The 27,199-nt window shown below is 40.6% G+C and overlaps 5 protein-coding genes across 5 annotated transcripts; 3 read left to right on the top strand and 2 right to left on the bottom strand.

Moving 5' to 3' along the window:
• Nucleotides 1–584: 584 nt before the first annotated feature.
• LOC125013668 (extracellular calcium-sensing receptor-like) lies at nt 585–4,612 on the top strand. Its single transcript, XM_047594538.1, has 9 exons — nt 585–709; nt 831–1,125; nt 1,246–1,332; nt 1,533–1,802; nt 2,101–2,295; nt 2,380–2,655; nt 3,085–3,312; nt 3,426–3,549; nt 3,637–4,612. The coding sequence occupies exons 1-9, from the start codon at nt 600–602 to the stop codon at nt 4,545–4,547; spliced, it is 2,496 nt and encodes an 831-aa protein (XP_047450494.1). The 5' UTR covers nt 585–599; the 3' UTR covers nt 4,548–4,612.
• A 976-nt stretch (nt 4,613–5,588) lies between these two features.
• LOC125013690 (extracellular calcium-sensing receptor-like) lies at nt 5,589–9,730 on the top strand. The gene is made up of 9 exons (XM_047594561.1): nt 5,589–5,713; nt 6,001–6,295; nt 6,416–6,502; nt 6,700–6,969; nt 7,324–7,518; nt 7,603–7,878; nt 8,290–8,517; nt 8,608–8,731; nt 8,816–9,730. Exons 1-9 carry the CDS (start codon nt 5,604–5,606, stop codon nt 9,727–9,729), a joined length of 2,499 nt encoding a protein of 832 aa, XP_047450517.1. The 5' UTR covers nt 5,589–5,603; the 3' UTR covers nt 9,730.
• Nucleotides 9,731–10,981: 1,251 nt separating this feature from the next.
• LOC125013666 (extracellular calcium-sensing receptor-like) lies at nt 10,982–14,911 on the top strand. Its single transcript, XM_047594535.1, has 9 exons — nt 10,982–11,106; nt 11,234–11,528; nt 11,676–11,762; nt 11,912–12,181; nt 12,501–12,707; nt 12,802–13,071; nt 13,344–13,571; nt 13,667–13,790; nt 13,886–14,911. Exons 1-9 carry the CDS (start codon nt 10,997–10,999, stop codon nt 14,791–14,793), a joined length of 2,499 nt encoding a protein of 832 aa, XP_047450491.1. The 5' UTR covers nt 10,982–10,996; the 3' UTR covers nt 14,794–14,911.
• Nucleotides 14,912–16,390: 1,479 nt separating this feature from the next.
• LOC125013833 (extracellular calcium-sensing receptor) lies at nt 16,391–20,146 on the bottom strand. Its single transcript, XM_047594734.1, has 11 exons — nt 19,881–20,146; nt 19,558–19,799; nt 19,332–19,423; nt 19,035–19,214; nt 18,736–18,924; nt 18,138–18,629; nt 17,816–18,025; nt 17,617–17,740; nt 17,333–17,526; nt 16,883–17,164; nt 16,391–16,813 (listed from the first exon to the last, which is right to left on the bottom strand). The coding sequence occupies exons 1-11, from the start codon at nt 20,144–20,146 to the stop codon at nt 16,391–16,393; spliced, it is 2,694 nt and encodes an 897-aa protein (XP_047450690.1).
• Nucleotides 20,147–21,783: 1,637 nt separating this feature from the next.
• Nucleotides 21,784–26,407, bottom strand: LOC125013832 (extracellular calcium-sensing receptor-like). Its single transcript, XM_047594733.1, has 11 exons — nt 26,142–26,407; nt 25,761–25,987; nt 25,526–25,617; nt 24,468–24,647; nt 24,158–24,346; nt 23,558–24,067; nt 23,237–23,446; nt 23,038–23,161; nt 22,754–22,947; nt 22,337–22,618; nt 21,784–22,250 (listed from the first exon to the last, which is right to left on the bottom strand). The coding sequence occupies exons 1-11, from the start codon at nt 26,405–26,407 to the stop codon at nt 21,828–21,830; spliced, it is 2,697 nt and encodes an 898-aa protein (XP_047450689.1). The 3' UTR covers nt 21,784–21,827.
• Nucleotides 26,408–27,199: the final 792 nt, after the last annotated feature.

Raw genomic sequence — 27,199 nt, 5'->3', positions numbered from 1 at the left:
CAAGGAGTATATGCGCTGCAATGCTCTGTGGGAGTTAAGTGTTTTTTTTTTTTTTGATGTTACGACCATGAGTTTGAGTGGTGTGTGGCATTCAATGTCATTCAGTTGTTGCGTAGCTCTTGCTTGTTCACTACGGAGTGAACAGTTGCCGCTTTTTTGAGGCAGTAAGCGTGAAAAAAGTGAACAATTTTGATCAGCGTCCTTACTTCGCACCGTTCGTCACGGAGAGCCGCAGCAGAGAGATGAAACAAACACTGCAGAAACCTATAGTCTTTGCGTGTCTACCTCTCTTTTCAGAATATAAAATTATACCAAATGATCATGACATCATTATTAAGCCCTGCCCCTGCTACTACTTCTACCCTGATGGGTGGTGTGCAGGAATATACAACACCTCAAAGTCAATAAAAAGGGTGATAAAGCCTTGAAGTAGCTTGTCCACACTCAGCAGTGGCGTAAACTGGAGGAAAGTCATGCAGCCATTATTACACACCAATGTCCTCTTGCTTATGTTATTGAATTCCTACTTTTCATCCTCTGCACCTCTCCCTCTAACTTCCTCATCTTGTCAGCTACAGGGAAAGTTTCATCTAAATGGGATGCGTAAGTCTGGAGATGTGATTCTAGGTGGACTGTTTCATAGCCACTTATTCTCTCACTTTCCTGACTTGTCATTTACCTCAGAGCCTCATCAGCTTTCTTGCCATGGGTAAGTCTGGAACTCCAAATCATGAATAATTTACCGTGTTTGCAGATTTGCACATTGCATATTTGCATAGCCAGTGTAAGCTGTTGTTTTACAGTAGTTAACAGTGATATATTTGTGTTAGTTTTGATGTTCTAGGATTTAAGCAGGCCCAGACCATGGTCTTTACTATTGATGAGATCAACAGAAACCCAAACCTGCTCCCTAATGTGACTCTGGGATACAGTCTGTACGATACCTGTCTCACAATGGCAATTGGATTCGGTGCAGCCCTGTCATTAGTTAATGGTCAAGAGGAGCAAATAATATTGGATGACAACTGTGTAGGAAATCCTCCAGTCGTAGGGATTGTTGGTGATTCTTCTTCTACACGTTCTATTGCCATCTCCACTGTGTTAGGTTTGTACAGAGTACCTATGGTAAGTTTTCTGCTTTATCCTCTAATGATTCATCTGAGTCATTCAGACTTGATTTCACATGTACTCAATCTTAAAATCTGAAAGAATAATTTTAGGATATATTGTCTGTGTATTTTACAGGTGAGTTATTTTGCTACATGTTCCTGCCTGACTGATCGGCAAAAGTATCCATCCTTCTTTAGGACGATCCCAAGTGATGCTTTCCAGGTGAAAATCTATCATCCAAAATTTAATACAACATGTTTTAGTGAAAAGCATAGCAATGAAATTAAGAATTATTTGTTTTTAGCAGAGTATTTTTAGTATTTAATGCCTTTGTATTGTCTCAGAAAGCAAAACATGTTTCAATGTGTAAAGTATTCATCAGATATTTAATTTTATGCACTTATTCCTTTGTGTTCTCTTAGGTTCGCGCTATGATTCAGATTCTGAAGCACTTTGGTTGGACTTGGGCAGGTCTGCTGATCAGTGATGATGATTATGGACTCCACGCAGCCAGATCCTTCCAGTCTGACCTGAGTCTGTCTGGTGAAGTTTGTCTGGCTTACATTGAGATTTTGCCCCCCGACAATGACCCCGTTGAAGCCAGGAGGATTGTGGATGTGATGAAGAAATCCACAGCTCGTGTGGTCATTGTGTTCGCACATGACAGTTACATGATTAACGTCATGGAAGAGGTTGGGCTTGAAATATGATTGAAATTGTAGATTAACATAGTTATACAACTTTTTTGTATTTGAAAGTTTTCAGTAAGCCTTCAGCCTTTTGCAGAAGGCACAATTAACGTGTAGTTGACTAAAATAACTGAACCTATTTTTTTAGCACAGTTTTGTCTTATTCATAAACATCATCCTAACCTGTTTTGAAGTTCCTGTAAATACAGATGAACTGCAACTGTATAACAGTATAATTCAGAAGACTGGACATAAATTTGGTAGCATGGTAAAACTAGTGTATTTTGTATAACATGCACAGGTGGTGAGGCAGAATGTGACAGGCCTGCAGTGGATTGCAAGTGAAGCCTGGACAGCAGCTGATGTCCTCCAGACCCCTCATTTTATGCCCTTCCTTGCTGGTACACTGGGCATTGCCATCCGTCGAGGAGAAATACCAGGGCTCAGGGACTTTCTGTTACAAACACGTCCTGATCTGTACCACAATAACAGCATGGTGAGATTTTACCTGTCAAATCACATGTTTATAGGAATAATATATTGCCATTGTTTATAGCAAATAGTTTTTAATATATTTCAGGTACATCGGTTTTGGGAATTCACATTTCAGTGCAGATTTGCACCACCTCCAGCAGGTTGGGTGGAAGGTGGGGGAGCTCTGTGCACTGGAGAGGAAGATCTAGAGCTTGTGGCGACTGAACTTTTGGACACTTCAAACCTCAGACCAGAGTATAACGTGTACAAGGCTGTCTATGCTCTGGCCTATGCTCTTGATGATATGCTGCAGTGTGAGCCAGGCAAAGGGCCTTTCAGTGGAAACAGCTGTGGGAGTTTGCAAGCACTGGAGCCGTGGCAGGTGTGATATCATGTTACACCTCACTTGTGGAGTAAATGCCCTGCTCTAGTTTCTTGCATAATACTATTTAGTCTAAAGGATTAAATGCAAAGCTATTTGATGAAGTGTAAATGTCTTTGCTAACAACAACAAACAAATTTCTCCTAACTTCGTATACCACTATTAGTGATATGACTTCATGATGGACCAAAAGTCTTGTTGAGCAACCCCCAAGTTGCTTTCCATGAGCAGCCCTTTATAGGCATCAGTCCACTGCTGTGACTGTACACAGTACTGTGTGAATAAATGGATGGGTCAAAAGTAGAAAGATAAGTTCCCCATGTAGGATGTATACAGTATAAATTATTAATACCGTTACATACTGTGTGTTGTTATGATTTTTTTCTACCATATTTGATTTATTGCTCTTTCTTATTTGTATCTCAACAGCTTCTCTACTACTTGGAAAGGGTCAACTTCACCACATCATTTGGTGACCAAGTGTCATTTGATGAGAATGGTGATGTCTTGCCAATATATGATATCATAAACTTGCTGTGGCTCCCTGATGGAAGAACTACAAATCAGAAAGTGGGTGAAGTTAAGAAGTCAGCCTTCAAAGGTGAAGAAATTACAATTGATGAAGAAAAAATATTCTGGAACTTTGAAAACAAAAAGGTTACTATTATTATTATTATTTGTATTATTATTATCATTTGCAGACCGTCCCATACATTACTCATTGTGGAAGTGTACATCAGGGTGAAATAACTGATACTTTTCCCTTTTAGCCACCCCGCTCAGTTTGCAGTGAGAGCTGTCCTCCAGGGACCCGAATAGTGAGAAAGAAAGGACAACCTGTGTGCTGTTTTGACTGTGTCCCTTGTTCTGAGGGAGAGATCAGTAATGAAACCAGTGGGTGCTCTTGTTTCAGCATCTTTATTTTTTCATTTAGGTATATTACACGCCATATGTATGTCACTATCTTGTCCTCGTTTTCAGACTCTGTGGAGTGCATCAGTTGTCCAGAGGACTTCTGGTCCAGCCCCCAGCGTGACCACTGTGTTCCTAAGAAAACAGAGTTCCTCTCCTACCAGGAACCTCTGGGTATCTGCTTGACAGTCACCTCATTACTGGGAACATTCATCTGTGCTATTGTTCTAGGGATATTTATCTACCATCGCAGTACCCCTATAGTACGCGCCAACAATTCTGAACTTAGTTTCCAGCTGTTGTTGTCTCTTAAGCTATGTTTCTTGTGTTCACTGTTATTCATTGGACGTCCCAGATTGTGGACATGCCAACTGAGACATGCAGCATTTGGGATCAGCTTTGTGTTTTGTGTATCATGTATCCTGGTCAAAACCATGGTAGTCCTGGCTGTGTTCAAGGCCTCTAAGCCAGGAGGTGAAAGCAGTCTTAAGTGGTTTGGTTTAATGCAGCAGAGAGGAACAGTTCTGATTCTTACTTTTATTCAAGCTGCGGTCTGTGCTGCCTGGCTACTCTCTTCTTCACCAACTCCACACAAAAACACACAATACCACAAGGATAAAATAGTTTATGAGTGTGTCGTTGGATCAACTGTTGGTTTTGCAGTGTTGTTGGGTTATATTGGCTTACTGGCCAGTCTCAGTTTTCTGATTGCCTTTCTAGCAAGGAATCTTCCAGACAGTTTCAATGAGGCCAAACTCATCACATTCAGCATGCTGATCTTCTGTGCTGTGTGGGTGGCCTTTGTCCCAGCTTACATCAGCTCACCAGGTAAATATGCAGATACAGTGGAGGTATTTGCCATCCTGGCCTCCAGTTTTGGCCTCTTGGTGGCGCTGTTTGGGCCCAAATGTTACATAATCCTGCTGAGACCAGAGAGGAACACGAAGAAAGCTATCATGGGTCGAGGTACCAAACCATAAAATTAAGACAAATTCACCAATTTAAGAGATTCTCTTTGTATTTTGCATTCAATATGAATCCTTTGACTGAACAAGAGACAATAAAGAAATGTTATTTATATCACTGATGATGATATGGATGATTATGATATCATTATTACTTTTTTTTCTTACATTCTATAAATTCCAAACATCTGCAGATCTTGTAGTCTTATTCCAGACCATGAATAATACTCTGGTACATGTTAAGGAATGTCATGACAACTAAAAGCTTTCACAAATAATGTACTTGGGTAAATAAATAACTTAAGATCATGTTACTACTTATAAGAGGAAGTATACCCAGTTGTGGTCATGTCAAACCCCAAAACAGCCCATCAGTCAAAGCAAACTGCAGACTACAACTGCCTTTGCACGTGTCTACCATCTAGTGGCCAGTTCAACGTGTTAAGATGTTACAGCAAATAACTGGTATCATGGTCGGCAAAGAATGCCATTCTGATAGATAGCTATACATAAACATGGCTCAAACAACGTAGCTTTAGGGAAGAAAAACATACACAGTAATGATGTTGTGCTGCAAGATTAAGCAATATACAACTTTGTCCCCAGTGTAATATACACATTTAAATCCAGTTAATGCAGTATTCAAAATAATAATACAGATAATGTGCAAATTCCAGTTATGTCACTGCGGTCAGATATGATTTAAATCTGGATCAGAAAGTTTACAAATGTTGTTTTCGTGGGATGGTATTTACATAAATTGAGAATAAATATAAAATTATACCAAATGATCATGACATCATTATTAAGCCCTGCCCCTAATACTTACGCTACCCTGATGGGTGGTTTGTAAGAATATACAACACCTCAAAGTCAATAAAAAGGGTGACAAAACATTACAGTAGCTTGTCCACACTCAACAGTGGCGTAAACTGGAGGAAAGTCATGCAGCCATTATTACACAGCAACGTCCTCTTGCTTATGTTGTTGAATTCCTACTTTTCATCCTCTGCACCTGTCCCTCTAACTTCCTCATCTTGTCAGCTACAGGGAAAGTTTCATCTAAATGGGATGCGTAAGTCTGGAGATGTGATTCTGGGTGGACTGTTTCATAGCCACTTATTCTCTTACTTTCCTGACTTGTCATTTACCTCAGAGCCTCATCAGCTTTCTTGTCATAGGTAAGTTTTGAACTGCAAAAATGTACAGTTTGGGAGTACCAATAGCTCAGAAGAATTTACTTAAGAGTTTAAAAAGAATCATGCATTTTCATTTATCCTCAAACATTTTATGTACAATCCTTGAATATTTTTTTATTTAAATGGTGGAGTGAATCATAAACATTTTGCCAAGCTTGCAGACGTGTTTTGTAGAGTTTGTAGATGTTATATTTGCATAGTAACTGTAAGTTGTTGTTTCACTGTATGTTTTTGGAATTTTCAGAGTTAAAGTGATATATTTGTGTTAGTTTTGATGTTCTAGGATTTAAGCAGGCCCAGACCATGGTCTTTACTATTGATGAGATCAACAGAAACCCAAACCTGCTCCGTAATGTGACTCTGGGATACAGTCTGTACGATACCTGTCTCACAGTCGCAATTGGATTTCGTGCAGCCCTGTCATTACTCAATGGTCAAGAGGAGCAAATCATATTAGATGACAACTGTGTAGGAAACCCTCCAGTTGTAGGGATTGTAGGTGACTCTTCCTCTACGCGTTCTATTGCCATCTCCACTGTGTTTGGTTTGTACAGAGTCCCTATGGTAAGTTTTCTGCTTAACATCATAATAAATGTCTTGAATCATTCAGATTTGATTTCAAATGTAATCAGTCTCAAACTTTGAAACAAAAACTTGAGGATATGTTGTCCGTGTCTTCTACAGGTGAGTTATTTTGCTACATGTTCCTGCCTGACTGATCGGCAAAAATATCCATCCTTCTTTAGGACGATCCCAAGTGATGCTTTCCAGGTGAAAATCTATCATCCAAAATTAAATACAACATGTTTCAGTGAAAAACATAGCAATGAAATTAAGAATTATTTGTTTTTAGCAGATATTTTTAGTATTTAATTCCATTGTATTGTCTCAGAAAGCAAAACATGGGTGACTGTATAAAGTAATCATCAGATATTTCACTGTGCACTTATTCCTCTGTGTTCTCTTAGGTTCGTGCTATGATTCAGATTCTGAAGCATTTTGGTTGGACTTGGGCAGGTCTGCTGATCAGTGATGATGATTATGGACTCCACGCAGCCAGATCCTTCCAGTCTGAGCTGAGTCTGTCTGGTGAAGTTTGTTTGGCTTACTCAGAGGTTTTACCCTGGGACAATAACGCGGCTGATGCAAAGAGGATTGTGGATATGATGAAGAAATCCACAGCTCGTGTGGTCATTGTGTTTGGACATCAAAGTAACATGATTAACCTCATGGAAGAGGTTGGGATTAATATATAATTGAATTGTACATTAATATAATTAACTTTTTTTTGTATTTGTCTGAGTGAAGGTTTAAGTCACAGTAACGCTTTCGCCCAAACACGATAAATATGTGGTTAACTGAAATAGGTGAACCTTTTCTGGGCTGATTCCAGGTTATGTTTTAGTACAGTTTTAATGTGAGATCTTCTTCATAAACATTATTCTGACATCTAGTTTTGAAGATCCTCTGCTGTTTACTGTGCAAAAACATGCACTGTGTGTAAATGAGTAGAACAAAGGAATCAACCATGTCAACAGTATAATTCAGAAGACTGGACGCTAATTGGAGTGTATTTTGTACAACTCACACAGGTGGTGAGGCAGAACGTGACAGGCCTGCAGTGGATTGCAAGTGAAGCCTGGACAGCAGCTGATGTCCTCCAGACCCCTCGGTATATGCCATACCTGGCTGGTACATTGGGCATTGCCATCCGTCGAGGAGAAATACCAGGGCTCAGGGACTTCCTGTTACATACACGTCCTGATCTGTACCACAATAACAGCATGGTGAGATTTTACCCGTCAAATCACATTGTGATATAATTAATATATTTCCATTGTTTGTAGCAAATAATTTTTAATATATTTCAGGTACATCGTTTTTGGGAATTCACATTTCAGTGCAGATTTGCACCACCTCCAGCAGGTTGGGTGGAAGGTGGGGGAGCACTTTGCACTGGAGAGGAAGATCTAGAGCTTGTGGAGACTGAGTTTTTGGACACTTCAAACCTCAGACCAGAGTATAATGTGTACAAGGCTGTTCATGCTCTGGCCTATGCTCTTGATGATATGTTGCAGTGTGAGCCAGGCAAAGGGCCCTTCAGTGGAAACAGCTGTGGGAATTTGCAAGCACTGGAGCCATGGCAGGTGTGATATCAAGTTACACCTCTAGTTTCTTGCATAACACTATTTAGTCTAAAGGATTAAATGCAAAGCTATTTGATGAATTGTAAACTACTTTGATAATGGCTGGAAAAATGTATCTCCAGAAATATCTGTTCATATACACTATTGTAAGTGATGTGTGTTTACTATAAACCAAACGTTTTGTTGCAGAGCTATATAGTAAGTAAGAAGAGAGATTCAGGTTTGCCTCCTTGTATCCATGGCTGAGGTGCTCCGAGCAAATACCTAACCCCCAAATCTCTCCCCAAGTGCAGCCCCCTAGAGGCAGCAGCCCACCGCTTTGACACTATACACGAACTAGCACACACTATGTTTAGTTATGAGTTTCTACATTCTTTGATTTGCCTATGTCTCTTTTGGGGACTCCAACAGCTTCTCTACTACTTGGAAAGGTTCAACTTTACCACATCATTTGGTGACCAAGTGTCATTTGATGAGAATGGTGATGTCTTGCCAATATATGATATCATAAACTTGCTGTGGCTCCCTGATGGAAGAACTACAAATCAGAATGTGGGTGAAGTTAAGAAGTCAGCCTTCAAAGGTGAAGAAATTACAGTTGACGAAGAAAAAATCTTCTGGAACTTTGAAAACAAAAAGGTAACATCTTGTTTTTTTAAGACTGTCCTATGCATAACTCATTGTGGAAGTGTACATCAGGGTGAAATAACTGATACTTTTCCCTTTTAGCCACCCCGCTCAGTGTGCAGTGAGAGCTGTCCTCCAGGGACCCGAATAGTGAGAAAGAAAGGACAACCTTTGTGCTGTTTTGACTGTGTCCCTTGTTCTGGGGGGAAGATCAGTAATGAAACCAGTGGGTTCTCATGTTTCAACATCTATTGTTACTTTGTGTGTATTACATCCCATATGTATCTCACTATCTTCTCCTTATGCCCAGACTCCATGGAGTGCATCAGTTGTCCAGAGGACTTCTGGTCCAGTCCCCAACGTGACCACTGTGTTCCTAAGAAAACAGAGTTCCTCTCCTACCAGGAACCTCTGGGTATCTGCTTGACAGTCACCTCATTACTGGGAACATTCATCTGTGCTATTGTTCTAGGGATATTTATCTACCATCGCAGTACCCCTATAGTACGCGCCAACAATTCTGAACTTAGTTTCCAGCTGTTGTTGTCTCTTAAGTTATGTTTCTTGTGTTCACTGTTATTCATTGGACGTCCCAGAGTGTGGACATGCCAACTGAGACATGCAGCATTTGGGATCAGCTTTGTGTTTTGTGTATCATGCATCCTGGTCAAAACCATTGTGGTCCTGGCTGTGTTCAAGGCCTCTAAGCCAGGAGGTGAAAGCAGTCTAAAGTGGTTTGGTTTGATGCAGCAGAGAGGAACAGTTCTGGTTCTTACGTCTATTCAAGCTGCTATCTGTGCTGCCTGGCTACTGTCTTCTTCTCCAACTCCTCATAAAAACACACAATACTACAAGGATAAAATAGTTTATGAGTGTATAGTTGGGTCCACTGTTGGTTTTGCAGTGTTGTTGGGTTATATTGGCTTACTGGCCACCCTCAGTTTTATAATTGCATTTCTTTCAAGAAATCTTCCAGACAGTTTCAATGAGGCCAAACTCATCACATTCAGCATGCTGATCTTCTGTGCTGTGTGGGTGGCCTTTGTCCCAGCTTACATCAGCTCACCAGGTAAATATGCGGATACAGTCGAGGTATTTGCCATCCTGGCCTCCAGTTTTGGCCTCTTGTTGGCGCTGTTTGGACCAAAATGTTACGTAATCCTGCTGAGACCAGAGAGGAACACGAAGAAAGCTATCATGGGTCGAGGTACCACCAAAGCATAAAATTAAGACAGATTCACCAATTTAAGAGATTCTCTTTGTGTTTTGTATTCACGTTGAATCACATCACTGAACTATAGAAAATGAAGAAATGTTTTCATGGGCCAAGGGGCCACCAACTCACCAAACGAGTACTCCATTTTCTTAAAATTCAATAATTGTGATTCTCTTTGTATTTTGCATTAAACAGTCATCACTTGACTAAAATAATAAAGAAAATTCATTAAACTGTCTTTAATTATTTGATTTAGAATATGTTCCAAAAAAGGATAAAAAAAAGAAACAAACATGCTAAATATTTGAGATCTAGTCCCAACCAATCCCCATCAGTTACTTAACATAAGTGCTTCCTTATTTTACAAAAGGACAACTGAAAACCAATATGAATAGACAAGCAATGTGGAAATAACCAGTCGCTATAATCGTATTAGGAGTTTATTCCATAGTTATGAGGCTTTGCGTCAAGGTAGACGATGTAAACATCCCAACACAGTGGTCCCAAATGTTATCACATAAGGAATGAAGACAGATTAAATATATGTCATAAATAAACTTATTGAAAAAGAGATTACCATAAAACAAGTAAGTAAAACAGGACTGGAGGCACACAAAGTCTCGCTGCCTAAACTATGTGCATGCACCGACCATTAATATTATTAAGCAAACTGAACAGAATGTTGATGCTACATCTCACAAATCAAAGAAAACTACCCTTTGTTTTTGTATGCTGCTTCCATCTAGTGGTCATTCTAGTGAGCTGTGGTAGTGTGGTAGAGCTTTTTGGTGGAAAATGTATATTTTACAGCTCATGTTAAGTATATGTAGGTGTCTTTTCTAAAAAGAGGTGAAACAATCTATAATGTCCCCTATGATGTAAGATTGTCACTCAGTTTGGCATTCAAATATATGTGGGTGTGTGTGTAGATGTCAATCACTACAGCGCACGACTCAAATTTTTCAGTTTCTGACATGGACTTGGAGAAATTATTCAAATCATTTCTGACTGAATGCATAATTAATATTAAATGAATTATGTTTTAGGCCCTGCCCTGATTTGCCATGATGGGTGGTGTGAAAGATTAAACAAGTCAATAAAAGAGGATGACAAAGCATGACTGAGCTCAGCAGAGGTGTAAACTGGAGAAAAGTCATGCAGTCACTTTTACACACCAGCTTGCTTATGTTGTTGTATTCCTACTTTTCTTCGGCAGCGTCCTCCCCTCCGTTGTCCTCGTCGTGTCAGCTACAGGAACAGTTTCGTCTAAATGGGATGCACAAGTCTGGAGATGTGGTTCTGGGTGGACTGTTTCAAATCCACTTCTTTTCTGTATTTCCTGACCTGTCTTTCACCTCTGAGCCACAGCAGCCTTCTTGCCATGGGTGAGTTTGTCAGGGAAACTACACCTCAACTGCTTGCAAAATGTATAGTTGTACAGTTTGTATTTGTCTCATGTTTATCCAACCTTCCTGTATTCTTCATTGAAAATTTATCTTATTTTTGTGTTAGTTTTGATATTCTGGGATTTAGGCAGGCCCAGACCATGGCCTTTGCTATTGATGAGATCAACAGAAACCCAAACCTGCTGCCTAATGTGACTCTGGGATACAGTCTGTATGATAACTGTCTGAGCCTCGGAGTTGGATTCCGTGCAGCAATGTCACTAACCAGTGGTCAAGAGGAGAAAATTATATTAGATGAGAAATGTGTAGGAAACCCTCCAGTCATAGGGATTATAGGTGAATCTTCCTCCACGCGTTCTATTGCCATCTCTACTGTGTTAGGTTTGTACAGAGTACCGATGGTAAGTTTTCTGCTTAGACACATAACAATCCTCTTGAATCGTTATTTAAATGTTTGGTTTGAAAGACAAACCTAAACAACTGTGACTGAGCCAGTAGCATCTTAGATTGTTTTTTCTTTTAAGATATATGGTTTGTGTCTTTTCCAGGTGAGTTATTTTGCCACATGCGCCTGCCTGAGTGACCGGCAAAAATATCCATCCTTCTTTAGGACGATCCCAAGTGATGCTTTCCAGGTGAAAACACAAAAATATAACAATATGATATATTGAAATAATAACATATTGGGGTTTAACATTGGTCATTGTGTAACCTATTTATCAGATATTTCAGAAAAAGTTCATCCTTCTCTATGCACGTATCCCTCTGCTCTCTGTTCTCTTAGGTTCGTGCTATGATTCAGATTCTAAAGCACTTCGGTTGGACTTGGGCAGGTCTGCTGATCAGTGATGATGATTATGGACTCCACGCAGCCAGATCCTTCCAGACTGACCTGAGTCTGTCTGGTGACGGCTGTCTGGCTTACATAGAGATTTTGCCCTGGGCCAATGATTTAACTGAACTAAAGAGGATTGTGGATGTGATGAAGAAATCCACAGCTCGTGTGGTCATAGTTTTTGCACATGAGAGTCACATGATCAACCTCATGGAAGAGGTAGGGATTCAAACACAACTAATATATAAATCTAAATAATTACACACAGTTTTTTTTTTCTTTAAAGTAACACAGGACTTATCCAGAAGTGAATATTTACTGTGCAATAATAATAATAATAATAATAATAATTCAGACTAGACCCTAATTCAGTTCAACATGGATAGAATTCATTTTAGTGACATTACAATATTACTATATATACTTTCTTTTACAAGCTGCAGCTTTTTTTTTTCTTTTTTCTTTTTTTTTTAATGTGCTGCAAATTGCTGCGCTCTCAAATTAGAAATATTTAATAAAGTTAATATTTGATTAACAGATCATCAGGCAGAATGTGACAGGCCTGCAATGGATGGCCAGTGAAGCCTGGACAGCAGCTGCTGTTCTCCAGACCCCTCACCTCATGCCGTACCTGGGTGGCACACTGGGCATTGCCATCCGTCGAGGAGAAATACCAGGGCTCAGGGACTTCATGTTACAAACACGTCCTGATCTACACCACAACAGCAGCTATGGAAATAACACGGTTTGAGTTTAACTGCAATCTTAAATCTAACTTTCCCAATAATATTCTGCCACAATTTATCACAAAACAACATTGTTCTTTGTTATTATTTCAGGTAAATCAGTTTTGGGAATTCACATTTCAGTGTAGATTTCCATCAGCAGCTGGGTTGGAAGGTGGAGAAATACTGTGCACTGGACAGGAAGACCTAGAGTTTGTGGAGACTGAACTATTGGACATTTCAGATCTAAGATCAGAGTATAATGTGTACAAGGCTGTGTATGCTCTGGCCCATGCCCTTGACGATGTGTTGCGGTGTGAGCCAGGCAAGGGGCCTTTCAGTGGAAACACCTGTGGCAGTTTGCGATCACTGGAGCCGTGGCAGGTGTGATATCAAGTTACACTTCACCTGCTGAATAAGTCACATAGTCTATAATTTGTTCCATTTATCCTGAGGATCAAACACACGAGAAAGCAGATATTTAAAAATGTGTTGACATTTATGGGAATTCAGTCTTATTAATGATTTTGCTTTAAAGCGATGTCAATGAATGCACACACAGAGTACCTATAAAATAGGTATGAGTGCTCGTACTATGAGATTACATTTTATCCGTTTTCCTCCATTGTCCTCTATCTCTTTTTGTGTTTTGACAGCTTCTGTATTACCTGGAAAAGGTCAACTTCTCAACATCATTTGGTGATCAAGTGTCATTCGATGAGAATGGTGATGCCACACCAATATATGATATCATGAACTGGTTGTGGCTCCCTGATGGAAGAACTATAGTTCAGAATGTGGGTGAGGTTAAGAAGTCAGCCTTCAAAGGTGAAGAAATTATAATCAATGAAGACAAAATCTTTTGGAACTTTGAAAACAGAAAGGTTTCCTTTTTTTCATTCCATTTATTATTCCATGTATAACTAATTGTAGCAGTGGTTCTTAGCTAATATAACCAAGGCTTATTTTCTCCCTGTAGCCACCCCGCTCAGTTTGTAGTGAGAGCTGTTCTCCAGGGACCCGACTGGTGAGAAAGAAGGGGGAACCTGAGTGCTGTTTTGACTGCATCCCTTGTTCTGAGGGAAAGATCAGCAATGAGACCAGTGAGTGTTCATAGTTTATTAGTGTTTTTTGTTTTTTTCTTACTTTGTGTATATTATATCCTATATGTGTCTTACTATCTTCTCCTTATGTCCAGACTCCATGGAGTGCATCAGTTGTCCAGAGGACTTCTGGTCCAACCCCCAGCGTGACCATTGTGTTCCCAAGAAAACAGAGTTTCTCTCCTACCAGGAACCTCTGGGTATCTGCTTGACAGTCACCTCATTACTGGGAACATTCATCTGTGCTATTGTTCTAGGGATATTTATCTACCATCGCAGTACCCCTATAGTACGCGCCAACAATTCTGAACTTAGTTTCCAGCTGTTGTTGTCTCTTAAGCTATGTTTCTTATGTTCACTGCTGTTCATTGGACGTCCTAGACTGTGGACATGCCAACTGAGACATGCAGCATTTGGGATCAGCTTTGTTCTTTCTGTCTCATGTATTCTGGTCAAAACCATAGTGGTCCTGGCTGTGTTCAAGGCCTCTAAACCAGGAGGTGAAAGCAGTCTAAAGTGGTTTGGTGCTGCACAGCAAAGAGGAACAGTTCTGGTTCTTACATCTATTCAAGGAGCAATCTGCACCGCCTGGCTTGTATCATCCTCACCAGCTCCTCACAAAAACACACAATACCACAATGATAAGATAGTTTATGAGTGTGTAGTTGGGTCCACAATTGGTTTTGCAGTATTGTTGGGATACATTGGCTTATTGGCCACCCTCAGTTTTCTGATTGCATTTCTGGCAAGAAATCTCCCAGACACCTTCAATGAGGCCAAACTCATCACATTCAGCATGCTGATCTTCTGTGCTGTGTGGGTGGCCTTTGTCCCAGCTTACATCAGCTCACCAGGCAAATATGCAGATGCGGTGGAGGTATTTGCCATCCTTGCCTCCAGTTTTGGTCTCTTGGTGGCGCTGTTTGGGCCCAAATGTTACATAATCCTGCTGAGACCAGAGAGGAACACAAAGAAAGCGATCATGGGTCGAACTGAGTCATAAAGATTGCACTTGCCCTTTCCTTTATAAAATACAACATTACATACAGAAAGTAGTTCTGATACCACTTATATATTGTGTAAGTTGAAGCACCATAACATGTCGATGATATGTGTTTTACCATTACTTTCTCTTAATAAATCCATAACATAAGAACATAAGTTCACCTCGTTCTATTATATAAAAGACCATGTGGCCTGTTTGAAGCTGATATGTCTCAAATAACCAAAATAGCATGGTACATATGGTAGTATATTTAAAGGAAACAGTTATATATCCTTTTTATTAAAAGAGGTCCATGCTGTGTCATGCTATATATAGTATACCCTACGAGTACAAGCATAAGAGCGTGATTTTTCCTTTTCTGGATTCTATGATATACAGTATATACGATTCTTTAAGAGCTGTCAGCATTATGTGTATATGTCAGCACATTCAATTGAAGGTTTTCTTTCAGCTCTGCCCACTCAGGTCAGTTTTCTTCTGTAATCAGAGAGTCAACACCAGAAGAAAGTAAGAATACTGAACACGTCCACCAGTGTACATCTGTGCACTGACTGGCCATCTTTTTTTTTCTCTGGTTGACAATGGTGTCAGAGGATCATTTTATGTAGTCGATACTCCATTTTGACATCGAAGGCCTACACACATATAACGTAGTCCAAAACAAGGCCATAAATGCAAAGCCCAGTAGTGTTATTATTCAAGTATTTATCAAGTAAAGAATAATCACCTTTGTTCCTATCATGGTGCATGTACAGATAAATTAAAAATGTGAGTTTTCCCAAATCTATGACAAAACCAAAAATTTACTAAGATAATCATGGTAAATATTAATAAAAATAACAGACTGATCTCATGTATGTGTGGTTGAGATTGTGTGCAGAGGCAGGGAATACAAATGGATAGAGTGAATATCTTGCAAGAATATGTTCAGTAGCTTGGCAGTGACAGAACACGTTGGAAGTGGGATGACAGGAATGTGGCATTAATGAGCACTGGAGTGTTTTAGTGCAACATTTTGATTCAAATCTGCACTTATTAAAAATCTGACAATGCCCCTACATTGTCCAGTAGTCTATTTAGAGGTCCAGTGACAGGATTATTACGTGGGTGTGTTTTCACTGGGGAAATTGATTATATTTCACTCTTGATTTTTCTCTGAAACTCACTTTTATTGTATCCTGGCATAATGGTTCTGCATTTCTGTCCTCTCTTTTCTTTTGTTGCTGCTCTCTGAGCTCTCATGGCAACTGTACTATAATGTGTTTGTCTGGATGAAGTCGAGTGCAGCTACAACAAAACTATGAATGGACAATGGATCAGTCTGTGATCTGAAATTTAATAGACTCCAAATTCAAGTAATTATAATAGAAACATAAGATATGCTTTAATGCTTTAATTATGTCATATTTAAATGGCCGCCAACAGAAACATCAGAGCAAACAAATAATGTGTATGGATATTGGTTTAATGTTTTTAGTAATGACAACTGATCTTTCGGTTCGTACTATCTCATAAACCTAATAAGTAAGAGTATAGATACAATATATACTCTTATAGAAGAGTAAGTATAAATGTAATTTACACCTTTAATTGCCTATCTGGCCATCAGGTGTTTCTTTGTGTTTTTCTCTGGCCTCAGAAGTATAATAAAACACTTCGGAGCAAATATACAGAACAGTAAACCGTAGCTAGAGGCCAGGATGGCAAAAATCTCTACAGCAACAGAGTATTTCCCTGGAGAGCTGACATAAGCTGGAACAAAAGCCACCCAGACGGCACAGAAAATCAGCATGCTGAAAGTGATCAGCTTGGCCTCGTTGAAGTTGTCAGGGAGTTTTCGAGCGAGGAAGGCCAGGAGGAGACACGTGCAGGCCAGCAGACCGATGTAACCCAGGACCAGAGAGAAGCCCACCACAGAATCCATGGCACACTCCAAGGTGACCTTTGACCCTTGGAAACCCAGATTACGTTGAGGCACCGGAGGACTGAGGGTCAGCCATATGGCACAGATGGTTATCTGGATAAAAATAAAGTGTAGTTGACAAATGTAAAATTACAGATATTAAAAGAACCACATTTGTATTACCTGTACACATGTAAGAAAGCAGACACTTCCTCTCTGTTGGCTTGGCCCAAACCACCTAATCAAGGCTTCAGCACCGGGCCGAGCCGAGCGGAACGCTGCCAGAACCACGATGGTCTTGACTTTGAGGCAGGAAACACAAAGCACAAAGCTGATCCCAAACACTGCCTGTTGGAACCGACAAGACCAGACGGACGGGCGACCAATGAACACCAGCGAACACAGGAAGCAGAGCTTGAGTGACAGGAGAAGCAGGAAGCTCAGCTCTGAGTTGTTGGCACGTACCTATAATGACAGTCATACAAACACAATATCAAGTGCAATCTCAGCCAAACAGGATGTTATTAATAAAGCAGGCTGTTTCAGCTCATAGGAACCGTTGCAGACCAAATGAAACTTTATGGAACTTAACTATAAATAACTACTACTGTATGCAATATCCTGGCTTCTCACCATAGGCGTCTGACTGTAGCAGAGGAACACCACGCACACAGCTGTTGTCACACAGGTGCCAGTCACAGCTGCTGTAGCCAGAGTGATGCCCAAGGTTTCATTAAAGGAAAGGAAGTCCAGCTGACGAGGGATGCAGGAAGTACGTTTAGCATTGGACCAGAACTCAGATGGACATTGCTGACAGAGAAGGGAATCTAGAGGAGAGAAGAGGCAAAACGGTTCAGCTGCTGATGAGCTTAAAGCAGAGAGATCCACGAGGCAAGATGGCTGTATCGTTTCTTCACCAGTTTTATTACTAATTTCCCCTTCAGCACACGGAAGACAGTCAAAGCAGCAGAGAGGTTCTCCTTTCCTGTTGGCCTTTCGTGTACCCGGAGGGCAGCTGTCACTGCACACTGAAGCAGGGACCTGAAGAAAGACAAAACAAATAAAGCTAACAGTGAAACTTAAACACAAATTGTGTGTTATTTTAGTATTTAATACCTGATTTGATCCTGTGCTCCACTCAATGGCTGACTCATTGAGGTGGAGATCAAGACCATCCACACGGCCAATCAAAACTAGCTTTAATGGACCCTCTGAGGTTTTCTGCCAGTTGACGAGGTCATACTTTGCTGGAATGTCGCCCCCTTGAAAATAAAACAGTTCTCCCTGTGGTGTGGTGAAGTTCACTTTGTTCAGGTGCTGCAGAATCTGTGAAATCATCAAAGTACAGACATATTATAATGCTTGTGACAAAAGTATTTGTGTGTTATTATGTTTGTAGTATTCTCCTTCCTCAGGATAGGCCGACGGTCATGCTAACCTCTATGGGTTTGAGGTTTTTTGGAGAGGAGCAGGTGGAGACATTGCTTCCACCAGGACGGTCTATGTCTGGGCAGGAGAGGAGGCTGTGAAGGGCGTGGGCCGCAGCATAAGCGGCAAGGTAGACATTATATGTCACCCTCAACTGGGAAGTGTCAATAAAAAGATTCTTCACTCCTTCAAGAGACTCTGTGCCACTGCAGGGTGGCAGAGAGGTTTTTTGAAGCAACCTGTTTGCAATTAATTGTGTTGAAGAAAGATTTGCGACCACGGGACTACAACCAAACTCCTTTTCCCAAAACTCTCTTAAGAACTCATCGTCTGGACGAAGAGACGGGTTCAGATTCCTGAGATAACTTTCAAATCCAGGTATAGGTGAACTTCTAATTGCAACGCCAAGGACACCAGTTGCCACTTTACTTGTGACAAGACTTTGGAGAAGATCACTGCTGGTGCTCCAAGCCTCACTGGCCAGAAACTGTCTGTCAGTCACCTGGTGACAGCAAGAAATCACATTCAAAATACAGTTAAAATTATTTTTAGAAATAAGATATTCTGCATTGCATCTGGGATATGGAATTTCTATTTTAGTTTCTCACATTTATCTTGGCCAGTTGCACAAACAGTTCCCTCACATCTGTGTACCAGGTAAAGATCAGGATCACATGAGCTGTCGAGGCCTGAATTGTGAGAGCTGCTCGTGTTGCATCGCTCACAATGTTTTCCCTTTGCAGAGTCTCTACAAATGCCAGACACACACCTGCCCCTTCAATCTCCTCCTGAAAAACCTGATATGTAAAAGTCAAAAAGAAAGATAGCAGGATCAGGTGATTACATAGTTTTTTATGTTATAGATACTATAAAACATTCTCAGTGATTAACAAAAAAATGGAAACACCTTTAAAGCTGTGAGGCCGTAATTGTTATTTGCTACCACCGCCCCAACCCAAGTCCACTTGAAGTGTACGGCAAGCTGGGCGAAAGCTCGTGCTTGGAAGTTATCACTTGGGATCGTTCTGAAGAAATTATGATACTGGAGCCTGTCACTGAGACACGGACAGCTGGATAAATAGCTAATCTGAAAAAACACAAAAAGTTATTTAGGTAAAAGAAAGAAACACAAAAGAAGGCAGCGCTCCTCTAAGTGTAAAAATAATAAGCACAATGCAGTGTTTATATCATATTCAAAACTTACTAAAGGTACAGAGAGAGGCCCAAGCATCCTGGAGAGTATCTGGCCTGTTGTGGAGGAGGCACCACCAATGATCAGTGGAATAGGTGGACCACCTGATGACAGCATGAATGAGATTTGGAATTACATTATTATTTAATATAAGTTTGTAACTTAAAACACAGCTTTGCATTTTCTGTTTTACATTTAGTTGCATAAATAAACACTGGATAATAAAGATACACATTACCTGCCATGTGTTTGATTTCCTCCCCGTTCCCTGCAGAATCAGCTGGAGGGTCTGTAGAGTTACAGCTGACGCTGTCTCCTCCAACTAGTGACAGCGTCGCCAGGAGAGCCCATCGCGGGAGTCCACAGCTGTCAAAAATATGGTAACCCAGCTTCACTCCTGGCAGCAGCTTTGAACTGTGATTAATCTCCTCCAATGCAAACACCATGGCATACATGTACTGTAAAGGAATGTGTTCTAAACTGAGACGACAAGAGAGAGAAGATGAGAGAAATGTTACATTTCTAAAGGACATCAAAGTTTTTTGACTGTTAAGTTTTTACCCGGTGCAAGGTTTGTGTTGAGGCAGCTGAGTGAAGTCGTAGTCCAGAGCTGGAGTTTGATGATGAAGACTAAAAAGCCCACCAATGACCACATCTCCGTCTTTGAACAGACCCTGGTTACTCGGTGTGCTCCACCGAGAACAAGCCTCTGCCTGAACACACTGCAGTCCCACCCTGAGCCCCAGCTGTCTGCCCACAAGCCCCACAAGGAGCAGGGATGGAGCTGTGATGGACCACAGAGCGAACAGCCAGGACACGCAAGACATAGATGCAGCTTTTGAGGACACTTAGAAAATATGCAGTAAGTTCGGTTTAGTCGCTCATTTAGGCAACACATCCAATATAAATAGTACCTGCAATTAAGAAAAAATAAATAAATCACAATTATGGCACAGCAAGAAACGTCTGTAAGATATAAACCAAATTAAGTTCAAAATATAAGTTTCTATAAACCAGATATAATGTGCTGTAGACGACAAGGTATTTTAATGATGACATACCCCTTCCTCCTTGGATAAGAGGAATTGAGGTTGCGTGGTTTTATGATAGCTGACAGCACATGCACACACCCCCAAAACTCCTCTCAAGAGTCACAACAAGGGAACAGTAGTGTGATAGGTAATTATTTTTGTTTCTGTATGTGGTAGTGGTGCAGGAGAAAGTTGTTTGTATCTACAAGTCAATATATTACTTTGTGACTAAATTCTATGTTGCATAAGACACTCATAATGGATAAAAAAATAATTAACAGCTCTAGAATTTAAATTATCATTTTACGAAATGCTTAGTTCGTGCACGGTGTGTCCATGAAGTTACTGTTTTGAAGACCAGGGTGCAGAGTTAATGACATGCTATAGAGTAGAAGCACAGGAATGCTTGGAAAACATTTTGCATCCCAATTTACAGTTCATTAGTTTCAGGCCACAGACTTTTTAACTTATCCATTTAGACTGGGTTGTTCATTATGTGTGTTTTAAAAACTATACAGGAATAACCATCTACTTTATGTGATCCACTTGTGCAGCAATAACAGTAACTAAATGCTTTGGGTAACTGCTGATCCATCATCTGTGTGAAGGAATTTTTATTCCATTTTTCAGTGTGATACTGCAAAGATGTTGGTGGGTCTCACATGAGCTGCTCACTTCGAGTCCTTCCACAACGCTACACTGATCGGAAAACATAGATGGACTCTAATTTGGTCTCCATTTTAACTTTTTACTTCAAAGGTGCACTCATGCATCTCACAGATATGTAATACTGGCTCGTTTTTTCTGACTAAGCAATTGCACAAGTATAATATTTCATTTCCACTGGGCTCTTCCAGGACTTCTGAAAATCTGCTCATATTTTGATTCATTTTTTTTATGTAGAAACCTTTAAGCAGAGCTGTTCTTCAGCACAGAAAAAAATTATGATAATGAGTCTGTGATACTGAGGCTGATAATCTGGATGACACAGAACAAAAGCCAGGTGCAACTGACTACAGTTATATTTATAGGACCTAATAATTTACGTTAGATTGTTTAATTAAAAGATCAACCCAGTCAGTGGCACCAGTGGATCCTTCGTCTGTAAGGCGACAAAACATCTAGAGAAGGCCACCACAATTTTATCTACTACAAAGACAAGGGCAGCAAAGCTGGAAATTGTTTTAGATTCTGTTTATTTTTATTCCACTATTAATTATTTTAAATGTTGAAATAAAACAGATCCAATCTAGATTAATCAGAAAATATTTTTTTTTTTCAATTCATCACAACCGAAAAACGGACACAGTGTATATACACATAGCATGGAATTATTTGAGCAAAATCAAAAAAAGAGAAAAAAGAAAAGAAAAGAAAAGATTATTTAGTTGATTTAACAAATTAAATAAATTCATACTGACTGATGAGGAAATAATAAATTAGATGACTTCAAATTTCAATTCACAGCATGCATTGCCTATCTGGCCATCAGGTGTTTCTTAGTGTTTTTCTCAGGCCTCAGCAGAATAATAAAACACTTTGGAGCAAATATACAGAACAGTAAACCGTAGCTAGAGGCCAGGATGGCAAAAACCTCTACAGCAACTGCATATTTTCCAGGAGAGCTGACGTAAGCAGGAACAAAAGCCACCCAGACAGTACAGAAAATCAGCATGCTGAAAGTGATCAGCTTGGCCTCGTTGAAGTTGTCAGGGAGTTTTCGAGCGAGGAAGGCCAGGAGGAGACACGTGCATGCCAGCAGACCGATGTAACCCAGGACCAGAGAGAAGCCCACCACAGAATCCATGGTGCACTTGAGGGTAACCTTCAACCCCGGGTTATCCAGGTCAGGTTGAGGCACCGGGGGACTGAGAGATAGCCAAACGGCACAGATGATCACCTTGACAGAAAAAAAAAAAAAAAACTCATGTTAATCTGTATTCAGATAATATTTTGATGTGGACTAAGTGCTCTTAAATGTTTGACCTGTACACTGGTGAAGAAGCAGACACTTCCTCTCTGTTGGCCTGGACCAAACCACTTCATCAGAGATTCAGCACCGGGCCGAGCCGAGCGGAACGCTGCCAGAACCACAATGGTCTTGACTTTGAGGCAGGAAACACAAAGTACAAAGCTGATCCCAAACGCTGCCTGCTGGAACCGACAAGACCAGACGGACGGGCGACCAATGAACACCAGCGAACACAAGAAGCAGAGCTTGAGTGACAGGAGAAGCAGGAAGCTCAGCTCTGAGTTGTTGGCACGTACCTACAATGACAGTAAATACAAGAAAAAAGAAACACAACCACAGCCGAACATGAAGTGATGAATGAAGCAGGCTGTTTTAGCTCATGGGAATGAAACCCTATTGCTCGGTTTTGATTCAGTATCCTGGCTTCTCACCACAGGTGTATGACGGTTGCGAAGGAACACCACAAACACAGCTGTTGTCACACAGGTGCCAGTCACAGCTGCTGTAGTCAGAGTGATGCCCAAGGTTTCATTAAAGGAAAGGAAATCCAGCTGACGAAGGATGCACGAAGTACGTTTAGCATTGGACCAGAACTCAGATGGACATTGCTGACAGAGAAGGGAATCTAGAGGAGAGAAGAGGGGAAATGGTTCAGCTGCTGATGAGCTTAAAGCAGAGAGATCCACGAGGCAGGATGGCTGTATCGCTTCTTCACCAGTTTTATTACTAATTTCCCCTTCAGCACACGGAAGACAGTCAAAGCAGCAGAGAGGTTCTCCTTTCCTGTTGGCTTTTCGTGTACCCGGAGGGCAGCTCTCACTGCACACTGAAGCAGGAACCTGAAGAAAGACAGAACAAATAAAGCTAACAGTGAAACTTAAACACAAGTTGTGTGTTGTTTTAGTATTTAATACCTGATTTGATCCTGTGCTCCACTCAATGGCTGACTCATTGAGGTGGAGATCAAATCCATCCACACGACCAATCAAAACTAGCTTTAATGGACCCTCAGAGGTTCTCTGCCAGTTGACGAGGTCATACTTCGCTGGAATGTCGCCCCCTTGGAAATAAAACAGTTCTCCCTGTGGTGTGGTGAAGTTCACTTTGTTCAGGTGCTGCAGAATCTGTGAAATCATCCAAATACAGAAATATTATAATGCCTGTGACAAAATTATTTGTGTGTTATTATATTTGTAGTATTCTCCTTCTCAGGATAGGCCGACGGTCATGCTGACCTCTATGGGTTGGATGTTTTTTGGAGAGGAGCAGGTGGAGACGTTGCTTCCAGCAGGACGGTCTATGTCTGGGCAGGAGAGGAGGTTGTGAAGGGCATGGGCCGCAGCATAAGCAGCAAGGTAGACGTTATATGCTATTCTTAGCTGGGAAGTGTCAGTAAAGTGACTCTGCACTTCCTCTAGAGACTCTGTGCCACTGCAGGGTGGCAGTGAAACTCTCTGAAGAGTCCCATTTACAGGCAACGACCTTAATGAAGGCGAGGAATTAGCAAAGAGAAGTTCGGCCCTGTGACTGCATCCAAACTCTGTTTCCCAGAGTTCTCTTAAAAACTCATCATCTGGACGATGAATTGGGTTCAAATGTCTCAGAAATTTGTCAAATCTACTTAAAGGGGAACTTCTAATTGCAACGCCAAGGACACCGGTTGCCACTTTACTTGTGACACGACTTTTGAGAAGATCACTGCTGGTGCTCCAAGCCTCACTGGCCAGAAACTGTCTGTCAGTCACCTGGTGACGGCAAGAACAGACACAGTCAGAGTACAATACAAATAATTGTGTAGTATATGGGACGTATTTTGATTTATTTCAGCTTCTCACATTTAACTTGGTTAGCTGCAGAAACAGTTCCCTCACATCTGTGTACCAGTTGAAGATCAGGATCACACGAGCAGTCGAGGCCTGAATTGTGAGAGCTGCTCGTGTTGCATCGCTCACAATATATTCCCTTCGGAGAGTCTCTACAAATGCCAGACACACACCTGCTTCCTGAATCTCCTCCTGAAAAACCTGACACGTGCAGATAAAAAAAAAAAAAAAAAGCACAGAGGTTACATGATTAAGTATGAATTGCATTTACATGAGTCAGTACTTTACTGACTTTTCAAAAAGACATAGCAAATTGTAACACCTTTATCGCTGAGAGGCCATAGTCGTTATTTGCTACCACTGCTCCAATCCAAGTCCACTTGAAGTGTACAGCAAGCTGGGCAAAAGCTTGTGCTTGGTAAGTGTCACTAGGGATGGTTCTGAAGAAATTTGGATACTGGAGCCTGTTACTGAGACACGGGCAGCTGGATGCATAACTAATCTGAAAACACACACATGCACACACACACAAATTATCATATTCAGAGATTTTGAAAAATAAAAGAAGGTAGTACTTAACTTGATTTGATATTATTTTTTTCGAACCATCAACACATGAAAGCAAGCACAACTTCAATTTCCAACAACAAAATAGGAAAATATAATGATCTAGTTCAAGAAGGGACAGGATGAAGCTAAGCTTAACTTGTTCTGCCCCTCTGATAATTTAAAAATTATCAAGTTCCAAATACTTATTTATTAGATAAAAACCTATTTTTTTTCTTTTTAAAAAAGTGTGATATTATTGCACATTTTTATTTCCACCTCTATATTGTTACATATTCTAACCCCACAAACTGAAATGCACATCTCCTTCAATGTAATACAGAGAAGAGTGGGGTTTTTGAATTTGAATTTTCCTCTTAAATCATATGTGGTGCCACTTTTTTCAAAAAGTCTTTGAATGATTTTTGACAAGAGGTCATTCCAAGCTATAAATAAAATTTAAAGTTTTAAAATGTAGTAGGTCTGGAAATTTCAAGGTGTGTGACTTTAAAACTGGTGATTTATATGCTCTTGATACTCACTGATATGTAGTATCCTTATTGCTCTTTTTTTTTTTTTTTTTTCGTTACAGCGTGCTAATCCTGCATGAAGTGCTTTTATAAATATTTCCCAAAACTTCTATACAGTATAACAGAAAGTGGACAATAAGTGCCTAGTAAAAAGTATATACAGTTTTCAGATCTAAAATATGTCTTGTATTGCCCTTTATTCCAACAGTTCTGGAGATCTGTAGCATATATATTTTATGTGGGGTTTCCAGCAGAGCTTACCTGAATACAGTACAATGCCTATTGTATACAATATAAAACTTACTAAAGGTACAGAGAGTGGCCCAATTATTCTGCAGAGAATCTGGCTTGTCGTGGATGAAGCACCACCAATGATCAGTGGAAGAGGTCGACCACCTGATGACATCATGAAAAGATTTTGGAATTAAATGAAGGGTTTATTGCACTGAATTACACAAAAATAAATACATTTTTATGAAACATTACATTAGTATTTTTCTGACATCAGTGAATATTAGAGACACACTACCACACATTACCTGCCTCCCCGTTCCCTGCAGAATCAGCTGGAGGGTCTGTAGAGTTACAGCTGATGCTGTCCCCTCCAACTAGTGACAGCGTCGCCAGGAGAGCCCATCGCGGGAGTCCACAGCTGTCAAAAATATGGTAACCCAGCTTCACTCCTGGCAGCAGCTTTGAACTGTGATTAATCTCCTCCAACGCAAACACCATGGCATACATGTACTGTAACAGAGTGCGTTCTAAACTGAGACGACAAGAGAGAGAAGATGAGAGAAAGGTCAAACGTTTGATCCGTGCTGTAGATGTAGAAATCAAACCAAGTATTCTCAACTATCATTGTCATTCCACAGTAATCACAGCAAAGAAACGGTAAAGTTTTTTGATGGTTAAGTTTTTACCCGGTGCAAGGTTTGTGTTGAGGCAGCTGAGTGAAGTCGTAGTCCAGAGCTGGAGTTTGATAATGAAGAGTAAAGAGCCCACCAATGACCACGTCTCCGTCTTTGAACAGACCCTGGTTACTTGGTGTGCTCCACCGAGAACAAGCCTCTGCCTGAACACACTGCAGTCCCACCCTGAGCCCCAGCTGTCTGCCCACAAGCCCCACAAGGAGCAGGGATGGAGCTGTGATGGACCACAGAGCGAACAGCCAGGACACGCAAGACATAGATGCAGCTTTTGTGGACACTTAGAAAATATGCAGTAAGTTCGGTTTGTCTGGGTAACACATTCAATATAAATAGCACCTGCAAGGAAAATCACATCATAGTCATCACAGTGATGTGGGAAACTGCTTGAAAACATTCACCTGTGGAGCAAAGTAGTCGTTTGATTATCAGTTCAAGTACATATTGCCATTCCCCATATACAGTGGGGGAAATAAGTATTTGATCCCCTGCTGAATTTGTAAGTTTGCCCACTTCCATAGAAATGATCAGACTCTGGTTTTTATGGTTGTTTACTGGTTATGGGTATAGACAGAATATCAGTCGAAAATGCATAAAAAACACACAATCTAAAAGTTATAAATTGTTATGTATTTTATTAAGGGAAATAAGTATTTGATCCCCAAGCACAACACAAGTCAGTACTTTGTAGAGAAACCTTTGTTGGCAAGCACAGCGATGAGACGTTTCTTGTAGTTGGTCACCAGGTTTGCACACAGCGCAGGAGGGATTTTGGCCCATTCATCTTTACAGACAGTCTCTAAATCCTTCAAGTTTCTTGGCTGCCTCTTGGAAACTCGGAGCTTCAGCTCCCTCCACAGGTTTTCGATCGAGTTAAGGTCTGGAGACTGACTAGGCCACTCCATGACCTTAATATGCTTCTTCTTGAGCCACTCCTTTGTTGTCCTGGCAGTATGTTTTGGGTCATTGTCATGTTGGAAAACCCACCCACGAGGCATCTTCAGTGTTCTTGCTGAGGAAAGAAGGTTTTTGTCCAAGATGTTACAGTACAT

The sequence above is a fragment of the Mugil cephalus genome, chromosome 9, assembly GCF_022458985.1.
Source record: "Mugil cephalus isolate CIBA_MC_2020 chromosome 9, CIBA_Mcephalus_1.1, whole genome shotgun sequence".
NCBI classification, from domain to species: Eukaryota; Metazoa; Chordata; class Actinopteri; order Mugiliformes; family Mugilidae; genus Mugil; species Mugil cephalus.
The sequence above is the reverse complement of the archived record's forward strand: the minus strand, read 5'-3'. Positions and strand labels throughout refer to the sequence as shown.

Excerpts from the sequence above, each read along its gene's own strand:
- LOC125013668 (XM_047594538.1), top strand. The coding sequence starts at position 600 with ATGCGTAAGTCTGGAGATGTGATTCTAGGTGGACTGTTTCATAGCCAC. Across the intron at positions 3,313-3,425 it reads GGAACTTTGAAAACAAAAAG|CCACCCCGCTCAGTTTGCAG; the intron begins GTTACTATTATT and ends TTTCCCTTTTAG. Across the intron at positions 3,550-3,636 it reads AGAGATCAGTAATGAAACCA|ACTCTGTGGAGTGCATCAGT; the intron begins GTGGGTGCTCTT and ends CCTCGTTTTCAG.
- LOC125013690 (XM_047594561.1), top strand. The coding sequence starts at position 5,604 with ATGCGTAAGTCTGGAGATGTGATTCTGGGTGGACTGTTTCATAGCCAC. Across the intron at positions 5,714-6,000 it reads CATCAGCTTTCTTGTCATAG|TTTTGATGTTCTAGGATTTA; the intron begins GTAAGTTTTGAA and ends TATTTGTGTTAG. Across the intron at positions 6,503-6,699 it reads TCCCAAGTGATGCTTTCCAG|GTTCGTGCTATGATTCAGAT; the intron begins GTGAAAATCTAT and ends GTGTTCTCTTAG.
- LOC125013666 (XM_047594535.1), top strand. The coding sequence starts at position 10,997 with ATGCACAAGTCTGGAGATGTGGTTCTGGGTGGACTGTTTCAAATCCAC. Across the intron at positions 11,107-11,233 it reads CAGCAGCCTTCTTGCCATGG|TTTTGATATTCTGGGATTTA; the intron begins GTGAGTTTGTCA and ends TTTTTGTGTTAG. Across the intron at positions 11,529-11,675 it reads GTTTGTACAGAGTACCGATG|GTGAGTTATTTTGCCACATG; the intron begins GTAAGTTTTCTG and ends TGTCTTTTCCAG.
- LOC125013833 (XM_047594734.1), bottom strand. The coding sequence starts at position 20,146 with ATGTCTTGCGTGTCCTGGCTGTTCGCTCTGTGGTCCATCACAGCTCCA. Across the intron at positions 19,215-19,331 it reads GGCCTCTCTCTGTACCTTTA|ATTAGCTATTTATCCAGCTG; the intron begins GTAAGTTTTGAA and ends GTGTTTTTTCAG. Across the intron at positions 18,630-18,735 it reads TGCAACTGGCCAAGATAAAT|GTGACTGACAGACAGTTTCT; the intron begins GTGAGAAACTAA and ends TGCTGTCACCAG.
- LOC125013832 (XM_047594733.1), bottom strand. The coding sequence starts at position 26,407 with ATGTCTTGCGTGTCCTGGCTGTTCGCTCTGTGGTCCATCACAGCTCCA. Across the intron at positions 25,618-25,760 it reads TGCAGGGAACGGGGAGGCAG|GTGGTCGACCTCTTCCACTG; the intron begins GTAATGTGTGGT and ends TGATGTCATCAG. Across the intron at positions 22,948-23,037 it reads GGAAATTAGTAATAAAACTG|ATTCCCTTCTCTGTCAGCAA; the intron begins GTGAAGAAGCGA and ends TCTCTCCTCTAG.